Source organism: Danio aesculapii, chromosome 15, assembly GCF_903798145.1.
Source record: "Danio aesculapii chromosome 15, fDanAes4.1, whole genome shotgun sequence".
NCBI lineage: Eukaryota > Metazoa > Chordata > Actinopteri > Cypriniformes > Danionidae > Danio > Danio aesculapii.
In genome coordinates, this window is record NC_079449.1 from 27,330,954 (window position 1) to 27,357,146 (window position 26,193).

Consider the following 26,193-nt stretch of genomic DNA (forward strand, 5'->3'; position numbering starts at 1 on the left):
TGGGTGTGAAAGGCTTCCAATGCATAGTCAATTGTTTCTCATTTCTATCTGAAACGCACAACAATTGGAGCCCCGCCTAGGGACTAGGAAAACACTGATAAGTTCATTTAAACAAGTTCAAAACTTCTGGGGAGACACAAAAGGAGACGTTTAGAATAATGTTGGTAAAGAGCAATATTTGCTACCTTTCCTTGAACCCAAAAACTGAAAGTCTCAAAATAGATTAGATTTATTTTCCACAGAACAACGACAGACATACAGTTTGGGGACAACAGGAAAATGTATAAATGATGACCTGATTAAGATTTTGGGCAGTATGTTCTGCTAGCAGAGCCTTTACAACACATCTTCTTTGTGAGAGAAAAAATAATAATAAAATAAAAGCTTTCCTCTGGGTAATCAGTTCTGACCCTGTACTGATGGGTCGTAAGGCACGATCAAACAAAACACACATCCTGCCTCTTGGAAAGCCCTCTTCATCTCCATCTAGTGGGGAATAAAAGAGATTTATATACATTGGTTCAGAATTATTACCATTTTACTACTGCAGAGTAGTCAACATTTCATTTGATCAAATTAATTTTGATGTCTTAATATGAAAAAATTTCAATTAGAAAACAAAGACACAATGTTTTAGCATTAGTAAATAGTTGATGTTGCTAGTTACTAGGTGTGCACAAATAGCTCTCAATATAATACAATTTTAGCTCTCAAATAGATTTCTCAATAGAATCTAGTCGAAGTTGTTGTCTCCTAATTACTATAATCAAGTGAAATTAAATTACAACTAAGCATCATATTAAAGTCAACAATCATTATATTAAAATCCGCCATACCAGTCGCTCATGATCCATACACAAGCCCACAACTGCACCCCCACTGCCAGGCAACTTCACTGCAGATCCAAACTACAACAAGAGAATCATTCAGACCTGTTGCTTCTTTTTCAGAGGTCATAATACTTCTAATTTATATAGGGGTGAATTTTTTGAATAACTCAAGGTTGACTCAGTTACTTAAGAGAACATTTAGTTAGATCCTGATTTACTTACCTGTCTTGCAAGCTGTACCATTTTTAGATTTCCAGGCCCCAAGCAGTCATCAGTATAGACCGACCTGATGGAAAAATTGTAACTTCAATGGCAACCTGTTTTCAGGCATTTAGATATAATAATTAAAATGAAATTTACTGAATGAACAATTCACTCAGCCTTGACTTGTGAATTTCTTTCTTTATTTTTTTAAACACAAAGAAAGATATTTTGAAGAAAGCTGTAAACCTGTAACCATGGACTCCCACAGTACTTGCTTATCCTTTTATGGAAGTCAACTGTTACAGTTTATCAGCTTTCTTCAAAAGATCTTCTTTTAGGTTGTAGGGGAGAGCGGGGCACAAAGTAACACTTTTCGGTTTTGGTCAAATAATGAACAAAGTAATGAGGTTAGACAAACCATATATTTTTTTACCAATAATACACAAGCCTCTTCTACAAATGAGCACTGGAAATATGATCGCCGGACATGTGGTTTCTGTGCAGTATTGCCCAAAGTGCCAGGATTAAAAATGGTACTATTTACCCCACCTGCGGGGCAAGTTGTAACAGACAGAGGGTTAGTTGTAACACATGCTAACAAAGGCAGATTTTACACAGTTAATTTAATTTCTGTTTACTTTAAATAGTAGCTATATTTCCTCAGTAATTGCCTCATTTCTTTTTTATTATACATTATTATAGCACAGTGTGTTTATGTATTTATGTGTTTATTGGATAACATTTGAATCTATTTGCATTATTATCCATTTATCCATTATTATACAATGCATTAGCATTAGCAATAAAATATTTTTTTTCTATTAAAACAATATTTTCATTAAAAAAACATTTTTATTTAAAAAGTTTTTAACGTTACACTCAAAATTCAAAAGTTATTTTGTTTGTTTAATTGGTGTCCAACAGTATTTGGCTTAATTGAAACACCTTGTTACAACTAACCCCGCTGTGTCATGTTTTCCTCAAAACTGGCTAGCAGTCACTGTGTTTCTTACATCTTTCAAAATGATTCCATCTTTTAGCCTAGAAGACGGTAATCACAACAATATACGATTTTACTGACACAGATTTTTTTTAATAAAAAATATCAACTGTAATAAAAACTTTTATGCTGCAAAATGGTTTCTCCTGTGTTTCTTATCCAAATTTCGCCAAACTTTTTCAATAATTGGCAGGAAGACGTCTGCCGAAACTGTGGTGTAAACCTCGGAAGCATGCCATGGTTAACCCTGAGCAAATACATTTAACCCTGCGTTACTTTGTGCACAGCGCTCCCCTATTAAAGAGGTCATGAGCTACCTTTTTATTATTTTGTACTGTTCTTTTTTAAATTAAAGGTCCTGTGAAGCGCTTTGAAATGTGCATTTTGTATTTGATGTTTGACGTAATCTCCACTGGAAAAATGAAAAGAGGGCGGAACATAGATTAGCTCCTCTCCCTTTTAAAAACAGCCAGTAGGGTTTTGTTTTTAATCACAGCTCTGCCAATTGAGTAGTTGAGCTCAAGCATGTCAAATGAAAAGCAAAGAAGTGACATGAATTGAGAAGCTGGACATGGAAGATACTAGAAAGCATTTAATTGGTCGAGGCTTGATGAGAAACTGAAGTATGAGGGCATGTGAACAAAAACTGTTGAGCCATTTAGGCTGAACTGACAAATTGCAAGCTTTGGATGTTTATATCAGTTTATATTTTCTGAAGGCAAATTTTGTCTATGTTTTAGCGCACATTAGCTCATAGATATCCTTAAAACTAATGTTAATTTCACTGGACCTTTAAAAAAACAATAATTTAGAAGTAACAGTCCATTTTGTGTCATCAGAACAAAGTGTATAAAGAGATGTGGCAGATTGTAGACTCACTAGTGTCCACTGGTGTGATTGACAGAGATTTAGCATATTTATAAATCTCAACAGGACAGCTGTATGTCCAGCAATAAAAACTTGTGTATGCATGTTTGACAGCCTATATGCTTCAGAGTTGAATACTGATGTATTTAATTAAACAAAATGCATAAATACTGAGTACATGTCAACTTCTCTGAAGTAACAGACAAGTTAAATTACTTTATAATTAAATAATTACTCACATTTGTAAGTTACAACATTACTGTCAGATCCCATTTAGGCACAGCATGGTTTCCGCTACATTCATTCTTCCATGGTGGGGCGCCACTGCTACATTACAGCTTCTCATTCAAAACATTCAGTTGTTGTTGTTTTTTTTAAATAGCGGGTTATAATTGCACCAAAATGTATTAAAAGGTACGAGAATTATAACAGAGCGAACATTTCTGTACCCGTAGTAGTGGTGTGTATTAATTGTTTAACCCTTTAAGGTGATTTGCTGACTGACTGACTGACTGACTGGCAGGTGCGTGATGCATGAGGCCAGCAAACATGACGTAGCTTTCAGTTAAGATGAACACAGTTTCCATAATTATACTTTATAGATAAAGGTCTATGGCTCTGCATAGTGACTTTATCTTGCTGGATTTTATAGCCATTTCACTTTACTTCAGGATGCAATCATGCTGCTTTGTAGGTCTATTGGAGACATTCATAAATAATTCTAGCAAATCTAATAAATGTTGGAGACATACTTGTTACATAAACACACTAAATTGCACTTCAGCAGCGTTTATTTGAGAGCGCACAAGAAAGTCTGCACTTGAACAATGCATATTTGAGGGGGCGCAAGTAGTTTGTGCATGAGGAAATCGGCGTGCAAGCAAACAGATTCGCATGCTCGTATTACATGAATGCGATCTTGACTTGTAATATTGCGCTCACAACATTTGTCATTGAAATAACGCCATATGTAGTTGGTAGATCTGTGTAAAAGGCCTGCCGCCACAGCTGAAAAAAATCCTAGAGGAAACACTGCACAGGACTGCTTTACTTGCATCTTACCTTTCCAAAAATTCCAGAATTGAATTGTGCTTCGTAAATAAATTTGTGGTAAAATTTTGTCAAATAGTTCCTACTGAAGCAGCCTGGAACTCCATTAAAAATAAGCTGCAACCACCATTTCTTTGTTAGTGGAAACAGAAAGAAGGCAATGCAAAGACTTGATGTCACAAGCTACATTTCCATTCACCTATTTTATGCGCATTTAGGATATTCACATAAAAGCATATGCGCATAACTGAGGAGGATACATTTTTTATTCGATAAGAAAAGATGCGCATAAACTGCGATGGAAACTCTTTTACCAAACAAATTGAACTATGCACATAAAAAAAAGTCATGTGACTTTGTTATAAGAGATCATGTGATGATAAAAATGTGTGCGAATGGATAAACCAGCAGACTGAGCACATTGTAAAACATCTGAGTTGTTGTTTCGGTCATTCTAAAATGCCTTACTGTATTAGTGTTATTATATTATTAATGACCTCCAGAATCAAGAGCATCTGTGCTCTACGTCTGACACCTTCAGACACCACCGCACGTTCACTACTTGTCAGGATTGCCTTCTGAATTTAGATTTTTCATTTCATGACCTCTTTAAAATAAACAATGTTTACTTGGACAGTTTAACGAATGGATTAAATGATCATACCGCCGTAGCTCAAAGTTTTCATCCATGAGTTGTGCAAGTCTGGCCCAGTCCTTACACTGGAAGGCTGCCCTGCAAAGCCACGTTTAAAGAACTTTCAGTAACAATCATCATCTATTTGTAATGAGCTAAAAGCTATGGCTAAAAAATACATTTAAATGTAATGCTGCAATGACTGAAGGATGAATGCTCAAAGATGAACGAACCGAGATTGGTCTGTGAGTTCAGCAAATGCTTTCATAGCTTCGACAACAGCAGGTTCACCTGTCCAGAAAGAAGATGACCTAGGAAAAGTTGAATTTTACATGAACCATGACATAAAGCAGGACTTACCGTTTAACCAGCGCTGTCTAACATTGCTGTGAATCCTTCCAGAATCACTTGGATCGCTCAAGTAAGCCAGCCAGAACATGGGGAAGATCACGCATGTCCAAGGGAATGTATCTCCTATAGAGTACAACAATTTGACATGCAATACAGAAAGTTAAAACAAAAGGCAAATACACAACCATTTAAAAGTTTTGGGGGGAAAAGAAAAGTAATGATAACAGGAAGAAATTACATATAAAGTATTAGAATTGAAACCTATTTAATAACTTTTAATTATTTTATTATGTAACATAGGTTTATGAAGCTTTATGACTTTCTTAATGCCTTTTTACGACCAAGCAAATAAAATGCAATGAATAATTTGAAGTAAATAAAATATATCATGCTTTTTTAATAATACAATTCAAACAATACATTTTGTAAATGTATTATGTAAACTTGTAGTGAGCAAACAGTTGCTAAGCAACAATTTAAAAACATTTGTATTGATTACTATTTTTTTAATTAACTTTACATAAAAAACAGATGAACATTGGAATAACTCTGCCCAAACATGAAATATTATGCCATTCCTCTCTCTTTTTTTGTGTACAAATGTTTAAATATTTATAAATCAATATCAGGCAGTGAGCTCAACAACTCAAACAGAAAAGTAGCTTTCATGCCCAACTCAAAGTCTTGTTTTAAAGCATAAACTCACTCGTGTGATTTATCTTCTCCGAAAACAACGCTTAATTTGCATCTCAAGTAAAGTATCTTATTTTTAAGGATGTTTGTAAATTTGTATTAAAAAGCATAATATGGATGAAAATATTCTTGAGGTGTGTGCAGCATTTAATGCACAATTAATGTAATTAAGGCCTTCTGCTTTGATGAATTGTGGAAGGGTAAATTAGACTTCTAAGAGTAAGACCTGCAGAAATCCTCTATTTATATTGGCCAGAATCATAATTAGGTTTAAAGACTGTACCGTAACCACGCTCATCCATAAGCTGTTTGCTGAAGTCCATGTAAACCAGGCCCTCATAGACCTATTAGAATGTTAAAACAGATGGAGTCATGATGTAATCAGTGTCAGAGGAGTCAAAATGAATAAGACTACACATACCTGCACAACTCTGTCCTGTAGACCAGCTGTGATGAACAGCTCATCGGTCTCTACATTGAGGATGAAGTTGGCTCTGATGGGTTGAGGAAGATCCTGGAACATGATAAAGTACATGTAATCTTTCAGCATAAAATAGAAGTTCTAAATTGATCCCGTGTTTGGTGAACACTGAACATACATTGTCTGTGATGTTGTAAACTTCATCAGGCACTTCAAGGTGGCAGACACAATAGCACTACACAGAAAAACACTTTCGAATTATTCATTCGAATAATACTATGGCAAATCAAACATCCGCTTCAAGTGCATTGGATTCTGAATAATGATTATAAGCTTTGTTAGGCTGTAAAGAACCTGACTGTTAACGTTCATTGATGTATTTAATGTTGTGCTTACCTACTGCCAGCTAATCCCTAGAGGTGATAGAAGAAATGTAGTATATTGTAAATGTATCAGAAGACATGAATAGAATTTTATATCAAGAAAAGCAACTTCAAATAAAAGAATTAAGTCTCACCACTTGTCTGGGAATGTTTGTGTCATACTTAAGAGTGAAATTCTGCTTGGACAGAGCAATTCTGTAAGCATTAAAAAATGAAGTTGAAAATTAAGCAGATCCTTCTTGATTACTGTAATTTACATTCAAGAATCATTGACAAATCACAAAATAAAAAAATAGAAGGTTGGAGATTTGAGCCACTTTACTAGTAGGAGAAGTCCAGAACAAGTCATCAGAGAAAAGTATGACATCTCTTTGAGTTGAGTTTTCATTTTATTTTGATGTTCAATTTTAGGATGATATTACTACAGATAACTGCACCTATGTCAACTAACTTGCATAAGAGTATTAGTGAACTGTTAGGTTAGTGTTAATATTAGTAGTATAATTTGGTATGTACAGTTGAAGTCAGAATTATTAGTCGCGCTTTGATTTTTTTTCTTTTTTAAATATTTTCCAAATTGATGTTTAACAGAGCAAGGAAATGTTCACAGTATTGTCTGATAATATTTTTTCTTCTAAGAAAGTCTTATTTGTTTTATTTCGGCTAGAATAAAAGCAGTTTTATTTTTAAACATCGATTTTAAGGTCAAAATTATTAGCCCCTTTAAGCTATTTTTTCGATAGCCTGCAGAACAAACCATCGTTATACAATAACATGCTTAATTACTCTAATCTACTCTAGCCTTTAAATGTCACTTTAAGCTGTATACAGTGTCTTGAAAAATATCTAGTCAAATATTCTTTACTGTCATCATGGCAAAGATTAAAAAATCAGCTATTAGAAATGAGTTTTCAAACTATTATGTTTAGAAATGTTGAAAAAATCTTCTCTCTCTGTTAAACAAAATTGGGGAAAAAAATAAACGGGGATAATAATTCTGACTTCAACTGTAGTTACAAAAATTTTATAGCCAGTAGAATGTCAGTAGAGGGACCATCGAAATAAAGTGTAACTAATAAAATGTAGCTTCAAAAATACAAAAAAAACATAATTGTTGGCACTGATAGTCTAGCGGTCAGTAGCCGACATATAACAAAACTGCAATGCGTGTGACAGAGTTCAAGTTCCAGCTCATGGACATTTCTCAATCCCATCCCCATGTCCCTCTCTCCAACTTCACTTCCTGTCAATATATCTACAGTCCTATCATAATAAAGGCAAAAATCATGAAAAATATACCTGTAATATACCTGTGCATGTCATGCACATAGACGTGATCTGTCATTTCAGACGTAAACTGTCATTTCACCCTATTAGGAAAAAGTATTTATTACGCTAAGCTTATTTGACTGAATTATTATCTTACCCTTGTTCTGAGCAGAATTGGTAAAACTTTTTACAGGTGGCTTGCAGAAGTCTCAGACCTCCCAAATACCTAAAGGAAAGATTGAGAGAAGATAAATAATAGACAGAGAGACAGACAGACAGACAGACAGACAGACAGACAGACAGACAGATAGATATTCATTAAGTCAATACAAAACACATTTTGAAAAGTGAGACAAATACTAGATGACTGGACAAACCCTTCTTTCCGGCTTATCCGAAAGAGATCCTGCAAGCCTCCAAATTCTGTGGGGTCGTTTAGAGGATGAGGAAAAGAACCTTAATAAACAAAGTGAGGTGAGTAAAGAACAGTGCATTCCTCATCGTCTTAAAGCCATTTCACACCAAGAACAATTGCTATAATTATAACTATATTATGATGAATTTATTATCATCTACATCAGGACACAATATTGTTCTGTTTACTATGAAAGCTCACAGCATCTTTCACATCTACCACTAAAATTTTGCCAACCTATTAAAGCAGAACAGACTCTGACTGCAGGGCTAGACAATGCAACCATTTTGCTCACATTTGCGACTAAAATAGATTTGTGCGAACTGGAAAATGTACATTTTGTGTACATTTACATTTTGGAAAATTGTGTACATTTATTAGGCAAAACACTTTTATTTATATATTTTCACTGTGCACCGAAAATTCTTTAATGTGCTCCTAAGTTGCATGTGCTCCTGCTGAAAAAGTAAGCGTCAAGCCCTGGAATGTCTTTATTTCTCTGTGTCATTATTCATTCAGCTGTGGTGGGGACTCTGCTAGTGTTTTAGAATCACAACTATACCTTCATTGTAATTGTTAAAGTGCGAACAGACCTTTATCTCAGTCTGTTCTAATTTACCAGAGTCTGGCTCTCTATGAGCGTAACCTCTGCCCAGAAGTTAGAGATGCTCATAGCAATAGTTTTCCCATTGAAACCATCAGACGGGTTTCCCATCAGGCCAACCCTGTCAAAACACAGACCATGTATTGATATGAAACACAGGTAAATATTTTGGGGTACAATTAAATGTGTTCTGTCTGACCTGGCATACGAGCGGCATGTAATGGGTTTAGATGGGGACAACTGCTGCTTTGACGAGTAGTGAGCGAGCCATTTTGTGTAATCAGACAAACCCTGAAATAACAAATGTTAAAATTCTGAACCTTAATTTATATAAAACGCATGTTTATAATAATGTGGTGTACACTAAAGTTCAAATATTGTAGTCAGTAATATTAATTTATTTATAATTGATCCATCATTTAGCAATTAGATCGTTCTAAGTAGCAGTAAAGACATTTATAAATCTATATAATTCTTTAAACTTTCTATTCAGCAACATTTCTTGATATAATAATGTTTTCACCAAAAAATAGCCCTTTGTTAACACTTAAACAACAAATAATATTTTTTTTTTAAAGCAGCAGTAGTAAACATAAACCAATTCTTTCTAGACATAAGCAAACATTAACCAACCCCAAACGTTTCAAATATACCCAATAAAAACATTTACACATATAAAATTGATCTAAATAAACAAGCATACCCACCACTTGTCCAATTAGTTGAAATCCTGTTGGTAACTTCATTCCGTAAACAGGAACTTTCTCCTCATTTACAAGCCATTCCTACATCCAGTACAATCATATCGAAAATGTGAAGAATAAAAACACATTGATATTACATATTTTAATTCAGGGTAATTTAAACACTGACCCAAAACTTGCCAAAGGTTCTGTCTTTAACATGGGTGTTTATTGAGGAATTCGGAGATGTACGTTAATGACTCCTTGCGCAGACAGTAGAAAACCACACTGGCAAGACGAGATGCTGTGACGCCCTCCTGTGGCTTCTCGAGGAAACGCGTCACCCTAGTGAAACATGTAGGTTCAGAAGGCTGACAAAAACACTAACATACACAAATGACCATTAAAACTTTAGAGAGAGATCCAATACTCGAAATTAAGGGTCAGTTATATGCGCCTTGTTGTAAAAAAAATTAATTCTTATTTTTGTTGCTAGAAAAATGATATGATTATAAATATGAATTCAGATTCAAAGACAAACATTTCCACAAAACATATCATATACAGTACACACAAGCATGCAAAACATGAAAAGAAGTCAATTTCCATGTTTGGGTAGAACTTTTATTTAAATGTTTTTATTAAAAACATTAGTCCATTGTGGTATATTTATTTCATGATTATGTATATTTATGTAATAATCTGTATATATGCAATTTCGATAATGTCAAAAAGATATCTGGCTAATTTGATCATATCTTGCGTCACCACACTATCCTCATTTCCTCCGGAGTTTCATGCAATTTCGGGTGTTTCATTTTTAATTTGTCGACTTTCACTTTCATTCACGAACATTTCATGCACGCCCCCCGTGACAAACAAGATATTGGATGCAACTATGAACTGCTGGAAGATTTTTTTGTAATTCATACTGCATGCTGAATGGAGAAACAAAAAACCTCTGCATTTCACGATGCAGGTGTCTGTGGTCTGCACTGACTGTGTTGTGTGTGTGTGTGGACTATCCTGTCGCACTATGCGGCGAAAAGTCCTACATGACAGCAATAATTCGATTAAGGTGTTTATATGCATCAGCATATACTCCACGTCTTAACTCGATTTCTCTTTAGTTGATTGTGACCTTAATCTAATAAAGTTTATCAAAAATTGCTGTTTACATGGTTAACTCTCAGTCAGAGTATTGTCTTAATCGCATTAAAATTGAATTTTTGGTGTCCATGTAGTCAAGTCAATGTATGGCAACCTGCGCTTGCATTTGTTTTGATCCAGGAATGCAATACCTAGTTCAACCACCGGGTGTCATACTTACAAACTGCACCTTTAAGGCTATTTCAGTCATCATACACTAACATACAGTTTAAACAGTCTCTGGGTCATTGTGTGTAAAGATTTTGGACATCTTCTTGGATACTTGTTATGCTTTCAAACAGTTAGTTGCATTTATGAAGCACCCATGTCTTGCGGTTGTTCTGTATGATGCGATTTAGTTTCTATGTGCGATTTGATTGGACGAGAATCACAGGAGCCAAACCCCACAGAGAAGAAAAACTGAAGTAGTGGCTGCAGGTTGAAGGAAAATAGTGAACTAAAAGTACCAACACAGCACTAAAATGTACTCAAGGGAAAAGTACACATTTTTAAAGCTACTTGGAAAAACTCAATTACAGTAATCTGAGTAATTGCAATATATAATTTACACCACTATTTTAATGTGGACAGTATTTTATTAGAAATTGTCCGTAGCTTGTGATACACAGGTGATTATTTATGCTTTCAAATTGTAGCTATAATATCTGTTAGAATGTAATGGGATAGTTCACGCAATGCATTTACTTACTTATCACTTGAAAACCTGTAACCACTGAATTCCAGAGTATTATTTGTCCTACTATGCATGTCAATGGTTACAGGTTTTCAGCTTTCTCAAAATTTTGTTAAAAAAATGCATAAAGAAATTAATTCAAAGCCATAAGAGTGTGAATAAATGGTGAGCTGATTTAATTTTTGGGCAAACTATCCCTTAAACTCAATATTAGTAGTTAAAATAATATACTGTGTGAGTTAGTCATGCAATAATGGTATAAAAATCATTCACTACTTTTTTTCAGCTACAGCTCATTTTGAAGATCGAATGTGTGGCATTTGTGGTATAAATATCAGTGATCTAAAACAAGATTTGATTTTGCTGTTGAAATTTGGAGAGCAGAGCTGAGGTTAGAATGACAGCAACCAGCAGCCCTTAAATTAAACAAGACAGACTACAAGTTAAGATTTAACACACTTCCATATCTAGTATTTGTGCTTGTGTAACAATGCATCCAATGTTGTTGTTTTTTACAAATCACTCCAGATCATCTCAACAAAGTGTCTTTTCATAATTGTCCAGCTGACCAAACAGGCATGAACACACCTTTCACTCGACTCTTTGGGGAAATCCCACAGCTCAGACCTCAACATCCCCAAATTTCCTGTTTACAGTTCTTCCGTTTTTGCCTGATTCATTGCCAAGACGCTCAAGAGTCACTGCAATGTAGAATAACACTTTAAACAATAATCTCTCCTTCATCTTCTTGGACTGTGTGTAACAAAAATATTTATTTTGAAGGTTTTTCTTTTTTAATGATGCTGTTCTTGTGAACATTATATTCCTTAAAAAGCTTTAAAATGATGTCAGTTTTCACCAAGAACTGTGTTCAGCGTTGATAAAATTAAGAAATTATTTTTACACTGCATATTAGTATGATTACTGAAAAATTATGACACTAAAAACTGAAGTAATCATTTTGACATTTATCTTACTATTGATATTAATGTTTTTACAAGGGATACACTGATAGAATATGCCTAATACTGATATTTTTAATTGAAATGCCTATGAGTTTTTGTTATTAAAATCGATTAATCATTTATTCAAAATTAATTAATTAATTAATTAACATTAACATCTCTCGTTTAACTACGTTATAAACAGCAGCTACGCTAATTGTTTTCTATGTTCTCTATTTCCACCTGGGGATACTCATTCCGAGGTCTTTAGAGATTGTGCAGTGTTATTGATGTGATCCAAGACCTTTGATAATAATAATGAGGTCTCCATAATCCTGGACCAGACCGTATCCTGAGCAGATGCTGTGGTGGACATGGAGGAGTGAAGAGAATGATACTGAGTCCTAAAAGACCCTCGTGACAGACGAGTGTTCACATTGATCCCGTGGGCCAGCCTGTATACCCGCCGGTGAACTACTCACACCTGCAGCTTTTCCACGATGGACGTCCAGCATTCTCCAGCCCCTGGCGCCTAGACTGCAGCTCTGCACAATAAGTTTAGCCAGAGGAAATTTGGCCATCCCAAACTGAGCCTGGTTTCTATCAAGGTTTTTTTCCTTCACTTTCGTCAATTAGTGAAGTTTGTTCCTCGCCACTGGTTTGCTTGTTTGTTTTGGGACTTGTGGAGCTGTGCATCGATGGATTTGCTCTTCAGGGTTTGGACTTTCAGCAGTGAAATTTAAACCACACTGAACTGAACTAAACTGAACTCTGAAAACTGGACTGACACAGTTTCAATTTACTAGAACTTCTATGTTTAGCTGCTTTGACACAATCTACACTGTAAAAGTGCTAGAAAATAAAGATGAATGAATGAACAGAATTACCACATACAAGCTCATTTTTAACTGAATATAGATATATAGAGTATAGAATAGGGCTGCACGATTAATCGAAAAAAAGACCGCAATCTCGATTCGACCCTACACACGATCTTAATTTAGCTTTTCTACAATTCAGCCAGTTATAATTTCAGGGTCAGGACAGCCAAGGCGGTTGCACAAGTATTCTCATTGTTCTACATATGCTGCTCAGCAACATGGACACCTAAATGGTGTTAAAAGTGTCACATACTGTATTTATAAGGTATAATTTGGCTAAAAATGTCATTTCTGTCTGATAATGTAATGATGTATCGTGGCCGCGAAATCACACGTGAGCTGACGTACTGTTTGTTTTACCTCAGAGAGGACACGCACTCGTGCACGCCATGTCTACTTTAGTGAACCGAAGCTGCATAGGCTGTGAATAGCAGGTAATAAAGTTGTAAATAACGTTCAGTTTGTTGCACAGATCATTCGTTTGAGAGCCGCGCGGGAAGTATGATTTGCTTGTATGTTTTTTTCGCAAAGTGACAGCAGACATGACATGAACGCACGTGGCAGTGAAAGTGCAACCGGCGCACACATCATTCAACGAGCACAGTTTAGAGTTATGATTACAGCAAGCACTTGATATGTTCTTTGCATGAAATAAATGTTTACTGGGTCCGTATAACAACTCTAGTCTATATAATGTTGAATATAATGCAAAGGGGAATCTGATAATCACTCATTTACCAGTGGAAAAAAAGGTCTAATAATGTTGTCATGACAGTGACAAGCATATGTCTCAAACATAATAAGTCAACTTTGGAATTATGTATAGTTATATTCTGTCTGTTATATTCTATCTTAGTTATAATCACTTTACAGTGAATTAACAAACTGGACAAATGTAAAGTGTTCAAATCCCCATTCCAAGTCTATACAAAATTTAACATTTAACCAACAGTAGACCTACACATAGGTCTACTATTATTGTTGTTTTACCAAATGTTTGAGAATAAAAAAACAATAGGCTGCTCATATTAACCTTATTTTACATCTACAGAGAAAATCGCGAGCTTGATTTTAAACAAAAAAAAAAATCGTGATTCTCATTTAAGCCAGAATTGTGCAGCCCTAGTATGGAATACACCATTAATACTGTTGTTGTCTGACAAACTACACTGAAAAAAATAATAACTTGTTGACGTCAACAATCATTACTTACAAATACATACAAAAAATTACTTAGATTTGCGTAAGGATAAAATGAAAAAATTTTAAAAATGCAATGAAATTTTGATTGTATTAAGATGAACTTGAACTGGGTACACTCAAAAAGATTGCTCTTGTAAAAACTACTTACTTTAATTGAGCTGAAAAAACACAATTCGTAAGCTGCGGTCACACTTGACTTTTCCTCCCATAGACTTCCATTCATACGCATTGCGAATGCGTCAGACCGGAAACACGGGGTCATGCGTTAAGTTCGCAGGTTGCTGCGGTGCAAAGTTTCAAGCTTGGTGAACTCTAACCTGCTAAATCGCATCACTTGACTGCATGAGACCAATTGAGGATCAAAACATGACCTCTCTGGACAGAAATTTAAACATGGAGCAATCGCTGGCTTTTTTAAATGTCTAATCATCTTGTTTAATCCCGCCCCTTTTTGCAGTGCCGCACGACAGAATTTCGCACACACAAAGCCCAATGTGACCGCAGCTTTATGGTCTTTGGGGGGACAACTTAACTGTTTTATGTTCAATCCACTTAATTTGTAAAAACTAGTTAGCTATCTTACTTCCTTTAATAGTGTCCAAACGCAAATCCATGGTACTCAGCATTTATTTACAGTGTAGACACAGATTACTAGTTCCCAGTAAGCTTTGCATCAGGCTGTACAAGGACAATAAATGTTAAATTGAGTATTATTCTATGTGTTTTTACACAAGATTAACAAGAGACATGAACTAGACTTTGATGTTGCGATATACAGAGGTTTCTGTTATGTTGAAATTTGGAGAGCAGAGCCTGAGGTTAGAATGACATTGGGCTGGAAAAACATTAAGACTATTGTGTAATGTATGATCCACACTATAATCATTAAAAATGTATACAAATGTCTCCTTGATGACTTTTTATGAATGTTAATGAGGGACACTTGTCTGTATGTTTATTAATATGACTTGAATGACACTTAACAGACATCAATATATGACACAACTTGTATTTACATGATATATTTAATTGTTGTTCTAATTCTTTTTTTAATATAGACCGCTGAGTTAAATTGTATATATAAAAACAAACGTTTTCTTGTTAAATATACATCTAACTTATAGTTATAGTTTACTAAAAGAGGTAAACACAACACATCATTATTACCAGTATATATTTTGTAATGATTTAATTTCAGATTTTGTATTGTCAAGTATTCCATTGCTTTACCAACAGAAAAAAATTGACATTTTTCAAATCAGTTATTTCATACAGTTAATTCAATCATTATAAAATCAGTCTATAGCAGCCTTATTCATGCCATAGCAATAGACGATGGTATAATTATGCATCTTTTTTTAAGTACTTTTAAAGAGCCCATATTATACATGAATAGGGTCATATTTAGGTTGTAAGGGTCTCCAACAACAGTCTAATATGCATGCAAGGTCGTAAAACACTTTGATGGTCTTATAACCTGCATTTATTTTTACCTAATTATCCCAACGACTCCCATATGAATCGTTCAGCGATTCATTTGTTCCAACCCCTCCTCAGCGCGAAGCTAATCTGCGCTGATTGGACCGATGACAGCCTGCTGCGATTGGTCGACAGTGACAGGCTTCAGCACGAGACAGAGTGAAATGCCCAGCTGGTAATCAACTATATAAAAGTAGTCACAGTGCACACGCGCTTCATAGTGTAAGGCTTTTTTTCACACACACACACAACCCTCCTCAGAAGAACTGGGGAGATCGACGCGAGTCTCTCTCTCTCCCTCTCCCTCTCTCTCTCTCACACACACACACACAACGCTCCAGAAGAACTAGGGAAACTAGGGAAAGCGACGCGAGTCTCTCTCTCTCTCTCTCTCTCTCTCTCTCTCTCACACACACACACACACACAACGCTCCTCAGAAAAACTAGGGAAAGCGACGCGAGTCTCTCTCTCTCTCTCTCTCACACACACACACACGCTCCTCAGAAGAACTAGGGAAAGCGACGCGAGTCTCTCTCTCTCTCTCTCTCTCTCTCTCTCTCACACACACACACACACACACACACAACGCTCCTCAGAAACTAGGGAAAGTGACACGAGTCTCCTGTCTCCTAGCTTACGATCGATCGCCATAGCAACGACAAACGGCAGTGGAACGCGAGCTCACAAAAGCCTTTAACGTTAAATCCGTAAACAAAGCGCACGCGTCGCGTTTTTAACGTGGCTTACATGTGATAAGAGAATATAAAGAGTAACCGCGTGTACTGTACCAGGTTAACAACTCATCTTTGGGTAGAGACTGTCAATATTATCCATCTGAGCACAGCGTGACTTCATTCGACCGGCGGCGTCTGTGTGTGTGTGTCTAGTCTTTTTCTGTGTTAGTGGGCGGGGCCGCAGGTTTCAAATCTCCCTGGTTTGCGCGCGTAACTACTGGCGAGGCTTGTGTTTCGTGGCTGCGTCATCGCGAAAACACCTAATGACTCGTTATCAAGGCGACTCGTTTGAAGCACTATGAGTCGACTCTTTTATAGATGATCAATAGTTTTAAACACTGTACACTTACAGATTTAAGCCTTAGCTGGATATTTCACTTCACTTAGAGCTGTGTTACACACTACATGGAAGGGCATTTTCAAAACCCATAATATGGCTCTTTAAACATATTTACTGTGCTATTTATCAAATAAATGCAGTATTTGTGACTAAAAAGATATATATGATACAACTACATCATTATATTTTATGATATTATAGTGTAATAATCATAGTTCAATGAACAAACAAACAATCAGAAAAGGGCTCCTAAAATCCCCATTCCACCAAAAACTGTTCTTCTGTTTTGTTTTTACTTTATTATGAATATGTTAGCTTTAAGGTCAGTGTGCTCTAAAACAATGACATAATTCACATTTACATTATAAGCATTCAAAAGTCAGTCTCTTATTTCTGCCAACACAGACTAACGATTCTGATGACATCACTCTCTTAGCACTTCAGATTCCTGTTCAACCAAATGCAGCCTAGAATCTGTTGTGCCTCGCTCCCTACACTATATATAGCCACTAAAGCTGCAGTTGAATTTGCTCACTTGTTCACACAGTCACTATTTTCTATATGATGAATGGCACATTATACGAGGGTTAAAATGCTCATATTTAAATATGCTTTCAATTAAGGTGAAATCTGCTTTTGGGTTAATAAGAAGCAAAGCTAAGGCAATCCACCGGCAGTCTAATTTAACACCATAATCAGCCCATATCACAAAATGTTTCTGGCCCTTTTGAATTTACACAGAATGCTACATTTTTAACTGCTATGGAGGAAATAATGATGGAAATGCAGATTCAGCATTATCATTAGGCTATTACATCTCAAACTGCATACTTATGCACTGTTATACACCACTTTGTAGTATAGACAAGTGAAATATTCTTGGGGTGGTCCACTACCATATTTTAAACTTTAGTTGATGTGTAATGTAGCTGTGTTAACATAAACAGCATCTCTGAGCATAATATGCTCAAGTTCAATGCAAAGTGAGACATTGGCTTTTACAAAATGAACTCAACAAAGCCTACAGTGAACGAAGTTTGGGGGACTACAAAAAAACACATCGATGTTAGTGAGGTCCACAAGTGCTTCAGGTTACGCGCATTCAATTCACCATGCGCACACACCCCGTGCAGCGAAAGAGGCGTGGCCAGAGGTGCTGTTAATTTTATAGCAGAGTAAGCTAAAATGCTGCCCAAATGCTGCTGTTTCACAGAGCTTCTTCTGTTTCAGTATTTGGCTTCCAAAGGACACGACACAAAGAGAGAAGTGCTTACAATTTAATTTTAATTATGTTCCAGAAAATTATAAAAAGATATAGCTAGCATTTGACAAAGGACAACTTCCAAAATCTCTCCCAGTTCAGCGCTGGATTAGGCTAAAAACTATGAAGGAGCAGCTCCTCAATGAAGGAGCAGCTCCAACCATAACAGACAAAGCTGTGGATTGTGAGCCACAACCTGTAAGTATTTTTATTTGTTGAAATTGATCAATTACATGCATAGTTTCTAGCGTTAACGGTATGTTGTAGCACCATCGGTATGTTGTAGCAGTCATCAAACCCCTGTAAACAGCCATAATCTTCAGCAGCGCTGCAGTGTCTCCTCTATGCAGCCGCTTTCCCTTCGTTATACATCTCAAATAACGAAATGATCGCAAATGATATGTGAACGTTTCATATTACTAACACATGCTCATAACCAGAATATATATGAAAGACACTTGTCAGATTTTTTTTTAGAGAGCAGGCGTGAAGTTCAGCTGTGTCCTCTTCATTTTCTGTCTAATTCAGGCTCACACTGACACGGCTACACTGACAGTTTTTACACAACACACCGCATTCTATTAGAGGCGTGACTGGACGTGATGCTTTTCCTGATGATGTGGAGCCAATCCACGAATCACAGTACATTGCGTTAGCTGACAATCAGAGCCTCTTAAGGACAGGTCTTTGGAGGAACTATAAATATGATAGTCGTTTCGTGTTAGCTGAGTAGCAGTTTATAATCAAAGTAGGATATATGAAAAAATAACATGATTTTTTTACAAATGAAGCATGAGCACACAATGCTTTGCATCTTATAAACACAACCAAGCCTTAAAAATACACTTTGGACCCACCCCTCTGAAAATTAATAAGTGCACTTTAATTCCCAGATGATTCAACCTATAAAAAGAAGCGTGGATGTTCAACTCTTCACACACTCAACGGTCACAACTGTGCTCAAGTAGCGGAAGGGGAGGAGCTATTGGCCAATGTTGTTGGATTATTTATTTATTTTGTACTGAGCAAGAAAAATCCCCTCCCACATATTTTGGTCATTTATTTTTATTAATTTTCCAAACCGTCAAACCTCGTCTGAGAAATGGTTTGAATTGTCAGTTTAGTTAAAAAACGACACTAACTCATACACGTTGGTTGAGCGTCTAAGTGCGTAAGTGTATAGTCCATAAGTGCATAGTGTGTGCCATTTGGAATACAACTTGTATATGAAGTCATAGCTCAAATCAAGTCAAATATGGCTGTAATGAGTGAACTATCATGTAAACAAAATGCTATGAGCTATTTTGAAAAGAAAGGTTGGAGCTGCTTATTATGTCCCGCCCTGTCATCCTGTTTCAGGTGAAATTACATTGACACCCACACAATAATGCAATAAATGATTCAAGGTACTTCATGGGACCCTTAAATGTACAATCCTATCCCACAAAAGCCCAGACAAACACAGCACAAGGTGGAGCTGTACTCTTGTGTATCTTCCAGAGTCTCAGCAGGTGGTGGAAGGACACTCGCATTTGGACACACGTCTCTCATTTTGGCAGTGGCTCAACCGCCACAGATGGTGGACTCACAAATGAGAGAAACACACACTGATACAATAGTGAAGGAGTGCAAGTGTAGGCTGACTTTATAACAACTGCCTTTGTAGATCCCACTCCTGCACCGCGCTGGTGTTTTTTTTCAGCAGTGGACCAGAAAGGTTCACTATTGCTAGCCTCCATCTGTTTCCTCATCCAGCAGCAGCCACCGAGGGAGCTGAGCCAAAGAGGAAGAAGAAAAAGATACGATTGATCTCACTGACGCCCCGAAAGTGCAACAAACAGACGCCATCCCACAAGCCCTGAGGCCTGAGAGTACCAGCTGTCATCCTTGCCACACGGGAAGACTGGCGAAGGGAAGAGCGCACAGCTGTCCATCCCAAAATACAGCCCGCCAACACCTGCAGGCCTGGCGGCAAATGTGGCCAGACTGCAGCAGACAACAGGGACAACTGACCGGCCCACGTGTTTCCTTCACAGCGCAAACACGAAAGTCACCCTCACAGACTGTGAGGGAAATAATGTGGCCTTTTAATATGGAAGATGAAGAGGATCTCGGTGTTTATGCAGTGAATTGATGGTTGATATCTCAATCTGCGTGTCATATTTCAGGAAGGAAGTAGATGACATTTACAAAGCGTGACCCTGAGAGAAACCACAGTGATGCTGCATTAATATATGCACAGACTCACTACTGTTAAAAGCTACGTTATGACAACACAGCAACTGTGATAAATGGATGAGCAAGAGAATAACCAGAAGGACTGGTTAGTGCGGTCAGACTTAACGGTACACCCAAAAAATTAGTCGTAATTTTTAACTCACCCTTTTTAACCGAAGTTGTTTCAGACCAGCATGACTCTTTCTTCTGGGAATTTGTGAAGAACATTGTTACAGTTTTATATAAAGAAAGAAAAGATAAAGAAGAAAAAAATCACTATAAATGTATCATAAAATTGATATCAAATGACTAATGAGCTGCAAAATTGGGGTTGTTTCTCACTTAAGTCTTAAAATATTTTTGAATTGAAACTGTCATAAACGTGTTAAAAGAGATGTCAATTTGAGAATCAATCATTCTTGTGAATCTTTTCGTAGTTTGTTCATCCAGATTACAATGACTGTACAGATCTGAATGATTCTGCTGTTTGGACTTATTTTACCAATAGAAATGATTATTTTAATGATGAAATTATTCTACTAATTGGAATGATTCTGCTGGAAGAAATGATTCTGCTTTTTTAGAATGAAGCTACTGTTTAAAACAACCCCTTATTCTGAAAATGTACCTCTATATACCTTTCTGTAGGCTGCCAAATATGTACCAGGAGTTACGATTTTTGCAGTTTTTGCCGCTGTGTACGCTTTTTTAAAATCTCAAATTTCTCTTGCGAGTGCCATTCGTGCCTGCTGTTCTTGTGTAAATCCTCCAGAGGACACTCTTGACTGACTGTTTGACTGACTGAAAGCCTGACCGATCGATTTGACATTGTTATTGTTTGACCTGCCCATTCACTTCCCTAAAACCCAACCAACAATTTTTTAAAAGCAATTCAGAAAAAGAAATGCCCTCATCTGATATTCACCACATTCTCAGATTTTACCACATTCTCACCCTGTTATTTACTCATTTATTTAATTTTTTGTATTCTGTTTTTGTCTTACCCACTTTCTGAAACCGTTCTTCACCAGACTCGAATACCGACGTCGTGGTCAACTCCTCTCTGCATCTCAAGTCCGCCGACATACATGGCGAGCTAATGGGACAAACTGGTAACAGCGGGAAATCCGTCCATACGGAGGTAAGCGGTCAGCTGTAAGCGCGAAAAGGAACGGCATCTTACTACCCCGTATCGTTCCATTTTAAAAATGAAATGCAGCCATAACATACTTCTGGCTATATAATTCACGATCTCCAGAAACATATATAGGCAACGTTTTCAGAATTAGCCTATACTGTATGTGGTTTAGAATGATAATGATCAGAATGATTTTACTGATCAAAACGATTCTCTAGAGAGAAGAGATTCTACTGACCTGATAGATACTGATAACAGGATGATATGATCGGAATTGATTCTCCAGATAGAAGAGATTCTATTGACCTGACTGACACTGATCAGAATGCTGCTACTGATTTACACGATTCTCCTAATAGAAGTGATTCTGCTGATCTAAATGATTCTCCAGATAGAATTTATTCTGACCTGAGATACTGATCTGAATGATTCTCCAGACAGAAGAGATTCTATTGACCTGATTGACACTGATCAGAATGCTGCTACTGATTTAAACGATTCTCCTAATAGAAGTGATTCTGCTGATCTAAATGATTCTCCAGATAGAATTTATTCTGACCTGATGATACTGATCTGAATGATTCTCCAGACAGAAAAGATTCTATGACCTGATTGACACTGATCAGAATGCTGCCAATGATTTAAACGATTCTCCAATAGAAGAAGTGATTTCTGCTGATCTAAATGATTCTCCAGATAGAAGTGAATCTGCTGATCTGAATGATACTCAGTTTAATTCAATTCATGTTTATTTGTATAGCACATTTCACAATGTAGATTGTGTCAAAGAAGCCTAACATAGTTCTAATAAAGTCCAGATTTTTGAAGTTCAGTTAAGTTTAATTTAGTGTGGTTTAAGTTTCACTGCTGAAAGTTCAAACACTGATGAGCAAATCCACCACAGCTCCACAAGTCCCGATCAAGCATGCTGGTGGTGATTGGAATGATTCTACTTATGATATTGGAATGATTGGAATGCATTCTACTTTTCAAAGATGTGTTTCCCAAAAGCAGTGAAAGCCAACTGCAGTCTTACGTTCTGTTGTAATCCAACATAATTGGTTTTCTGTTTCCTGAATCTATAGAGCTCTCCCTCTGTTATTAGATGTAATTTCTTCTTTATTTGACATATAAATAAAAAAACACACTGGCAAAAATCTAAAATGTAGTACAATATAAGTAATAAGCAGCAAGTCAAGTGATATTCTGGAAAAAGCATTCGCGAATAATAAGAATGATTCTACTGATAGCTAGGAAAGGTTCTCCTAATAGGAAATGATCATAAATAATATTTTACTAATGGGATAAGATTGATCTGAAAGATTCTTCAGATAGTAATAATTCTACTGACTTAAATTATCTGCTAGTTGGAATGGTTTGGAATCAGAATGATTCTCTAATCATTTAAGTCATCCACTCGCACAGTAGCAAGGTTATCAGTTGAATACTGCCATACTGGCTTGGTAGTTTTGGTGGTATTAGTCTTCAAAATTCACCTATTGTATTTCACTGAATAAATAAAGCCGCATCGTTTCAAACAGCATGAGGTGAACACAACCCAGATAAACACCACTGCGATCACTTCCAAGCGCAACAGAAGCAAATGAATAACACAACCACAAAAAGAACCAACCTTCCCACACAAGCATGAGCACACATTGACTGCGTAGTTTTAATTTTGAACAGCTGCATAGTCTTGGGTTTTCTTGTATATGCGCCAAAATAAGAATGGAACAAAAAACCTTGTGACTTACAAATCATTCATGGTGTAATGAGCACAGATGTTCCTTCTCATTATACTATAGGATGCATTCATTGTCTTTTTCCATTGACTGAGTTAGTATGATGATGGGCTTATCTGATCTCAGTTGGTTCACATCAAGGCAACAAACAAATCTGATATCTCTTACTCTGAAAGAGGCCTTTACAGGAATCAGGACAGTTGACTCTAATAATATGGGTCAATACATACATAAAAGAGACAAAACAAAAGTATATTAACTCCATGACTATGCTTGGAACACACTTGCTGATACAAAAGAGTGAGTGCCTTTACAAATGACTTTTATCGTCCATTTCTTTCTACTACCCAAAGGCGTACTGTAGACCCAGACAGAACACACTATTTGCCAGGTCATACCATCTGAAAAAATAATATATAAAAGATCCAAGATTTTTAAACAGTAAAACATACAAAGAAAAACATCTTATGATAATAATCCAGTTGTTGTACTAGCATAGGTAATAGATCAGTAAAAGTTTCATAGATATGCTCATGCAGAATAAGCAGTTCAAGTGTGCTTTAAAAGTATGATATAAGCTGATATGCTAATAATATGCTAATAAGCAAACTAGTTGTGAATGTGCGTTTCTATAATCAAAACTGTTACAGTTTTAATCCTATAGTCTAAGTTACAATGCATGAACAAAGAAAAATACACTCAACGGCCACTTTATTAGGTACACCTGTCCACCTGCTCATTAAAGCGAATTTTTAATCAGTCAATCACATGGCAGCAACTCATGCATTTAGGCATGTAGACATGGTCAAGACAACCTGCAGTTCAAACTAGGCATCAGAATGGGGAAGAAAAGGTGATTTAAGTGACTCTTAAACGTGGCATAGGTGTTAGTGCCAGAAGGGCTGGTCTGAGTATTTCAGAAACTCCTGATCTACTGGATTTTCATGCACTGCCATCTCTAGGGTTACAGAGAATGGTCAGAAAAGATAAAATATCCAGTAAGTGGCAGTTCTGTGGGCACAAATGTCTCGTTGATGCCAGAGGAGAATGCCAGACAGGTTCGAGCTGAAAAAAAGGCAACAGTAACTCAAATAACCACTCGTTACAATCGAGGTATGCAGAAGAGCATCTCTAAATGCACAACATGTTCAACCTTGAGGCGGAGGGCTAGAGCAGCAGAAGACCACACGCGTGCCACTCCTATCAGCTAAGAACAGGAAACTGAGGCTACAATTCTCCCAGGCTCACCAAATAGGACAACAGGAAGATTGCAAATGTTTGCATGGTCTGATGAGTCTCCTTTTCTAAAGAATTATTTTTTTGGCTATTTTGCCTTTATAGATAGGACAGTATTTATGACAGGAAGCGAAGTTTGAGAGAGAGAGGGGGGTAGGGTAGGGACATGTCCTCGAGCCGGGATTCGAACTCGTGACGCCCTGACGTGCTACTGCACCATATGTCGACGCGCTAACCACTAGGCTATTGCGCCGACGATGAGTCTCCTTTTCTGCTGCGACATTTGGATCATAGGGTGAGAATTTGCCGTCAACAACATGAAAGCACAGCTCCATCCTGCCTTGTATCAGCAGTTCAGGCTGATGATGGTAATGTAATGTGTGGGGGATATTTTCTTGGCACACTTTGGGCCCATTAGTACCAATTGAGCATCGTGTCAACGCCACAGCCCACCTAAGTATTGTGCTGACAATGTCCATCCCTTTATGATCACAGTGTAACTCATCTTCTGATGGCACTTCCGGCAGGGATAATGCGCCATGTCATAAAGAGCGAATCATCTCAGACTGGTTTCCTGACAAATGAGTTCACTGTACTTAAATGGCCTCCACGTCACCAGATCTCAATCAATAGAGCACCTTTGAAATGTGGTGGAATGGGAGATTCGCCTCATGGATTGTGCAGCAGATAAATCTACAGCAACTGCGTGATGCTATCATGTCAATATGGACCAAATCTCAGAGGAATATTTCCAGTACCTTGTTAAATCTATGCCACGTAAGATTAAGTTAGTTCTGAAAGCAAAAGGGGGTCCAAGCCAGTACTAGTAAGGTGTGCATAATAAAATGGCCGGTGAGTGTAGATACCACTTAAAAATGACAACTGGTCAAAATCTTGGTATTGCTTTATTTTGATGGTCCCTTTTGAACATTTGTTTGACGGCAAGTTGTATTGCAAATGCAGGCAAACTAATTTTCAATAAAGTATTATTATACTGTTGTTTAACTGACTATAAGAAACCTTGCAAGTACATGTCAACTTACACTAATCTTTATCTTACAGTCGACTAATAGGAATTAGCTGATATGTAGTAGTTGCAATGTAACTTATTATCAACAAATTGTGTTAAAAAAGGACCATCAAAATAAAGTGATACCCAAATATTTTCACGTGTTACTCGTGACTGATAAATATAGGGTTTATTTTAACAAGTATTGATTACTTAACCCTTCTAATAATACTTTCATTTTAGGTTTGGAATACATGTCATCAGATTCACTACATATAAATCTAGAGACAAGTATTTTCAGGTGGTTTCTTTATATGTGCGTGTTGTGTGGCTTTTTGACACAATTACCAAAAATAGCTTGTAGATTTAGTTGTGCGACTGCGATGCTTAATGTGGCTTCAGCAACACACCACTGACCTTAATTACAAGCAATTAAAAGTCTTGCTGCTGCGAACGATATTGCCGGATAACCCTTATTGTTCATGCCAGAAAATGACTTTATGCTCACTTGAAGCTAGAGCACTACATTTTAATAATAACTGCCTGCATTTTGAAAAAAACAAACAAACGTTCAAATATAATTGTGTTTGTAAGAAGCACCCCCATAAATAATAAATAGGCTATGTCACTTACGCTCTCTGCTGAGGGAAACCCATCGACAGCAGCACGTCCAGATTGGATCCATGTTTGACAGAGACGCAACTATTCTGTCTCAGTCTGCGCGGAATAATCTTGGAGTAAAGATCCTCCTTTGCTGCCAT

At 36.7% G+C, this 26,193-nt stretch overlaps 1 protein-coding gene across 1 annotated transcript; it reads right to left on the bottom strand.

Annotated features, from left to right (window-relative positions):
* Positions 1–211: 211 nt before the first annotated feature.
* LOC130242143 (uncharacterized) lies at positions 212–26,193 on the bottom strand. Its single transcript, XM_056474163.1, is given in 22 exon segments — positions 212–486; positions 837–908; positions 1,053–1,116; positions 4,616–4,684; positions 4,819–4,876; positions 4,946–5,027; positions 5,029–5,060; positions 5,913–5,973; positions 6,051–6,143; positions 6,229–6,248; positions 6,251–6,285; positions 6,447–6,463; positions 6,568–6,628; positions 7,860–7,928; positions 8,080–8,155; positions 8,733–8,842; positions 8,921–9,012; positions 9,429–9,506; positions 9,595–9,625; positions 9,627–9,749; positions 19,906–20,118; positions 26,066–26,193. Coding segments are annotated over 22 exon segments (1,671 nt in total). The 3' UTR covers positions 212–399.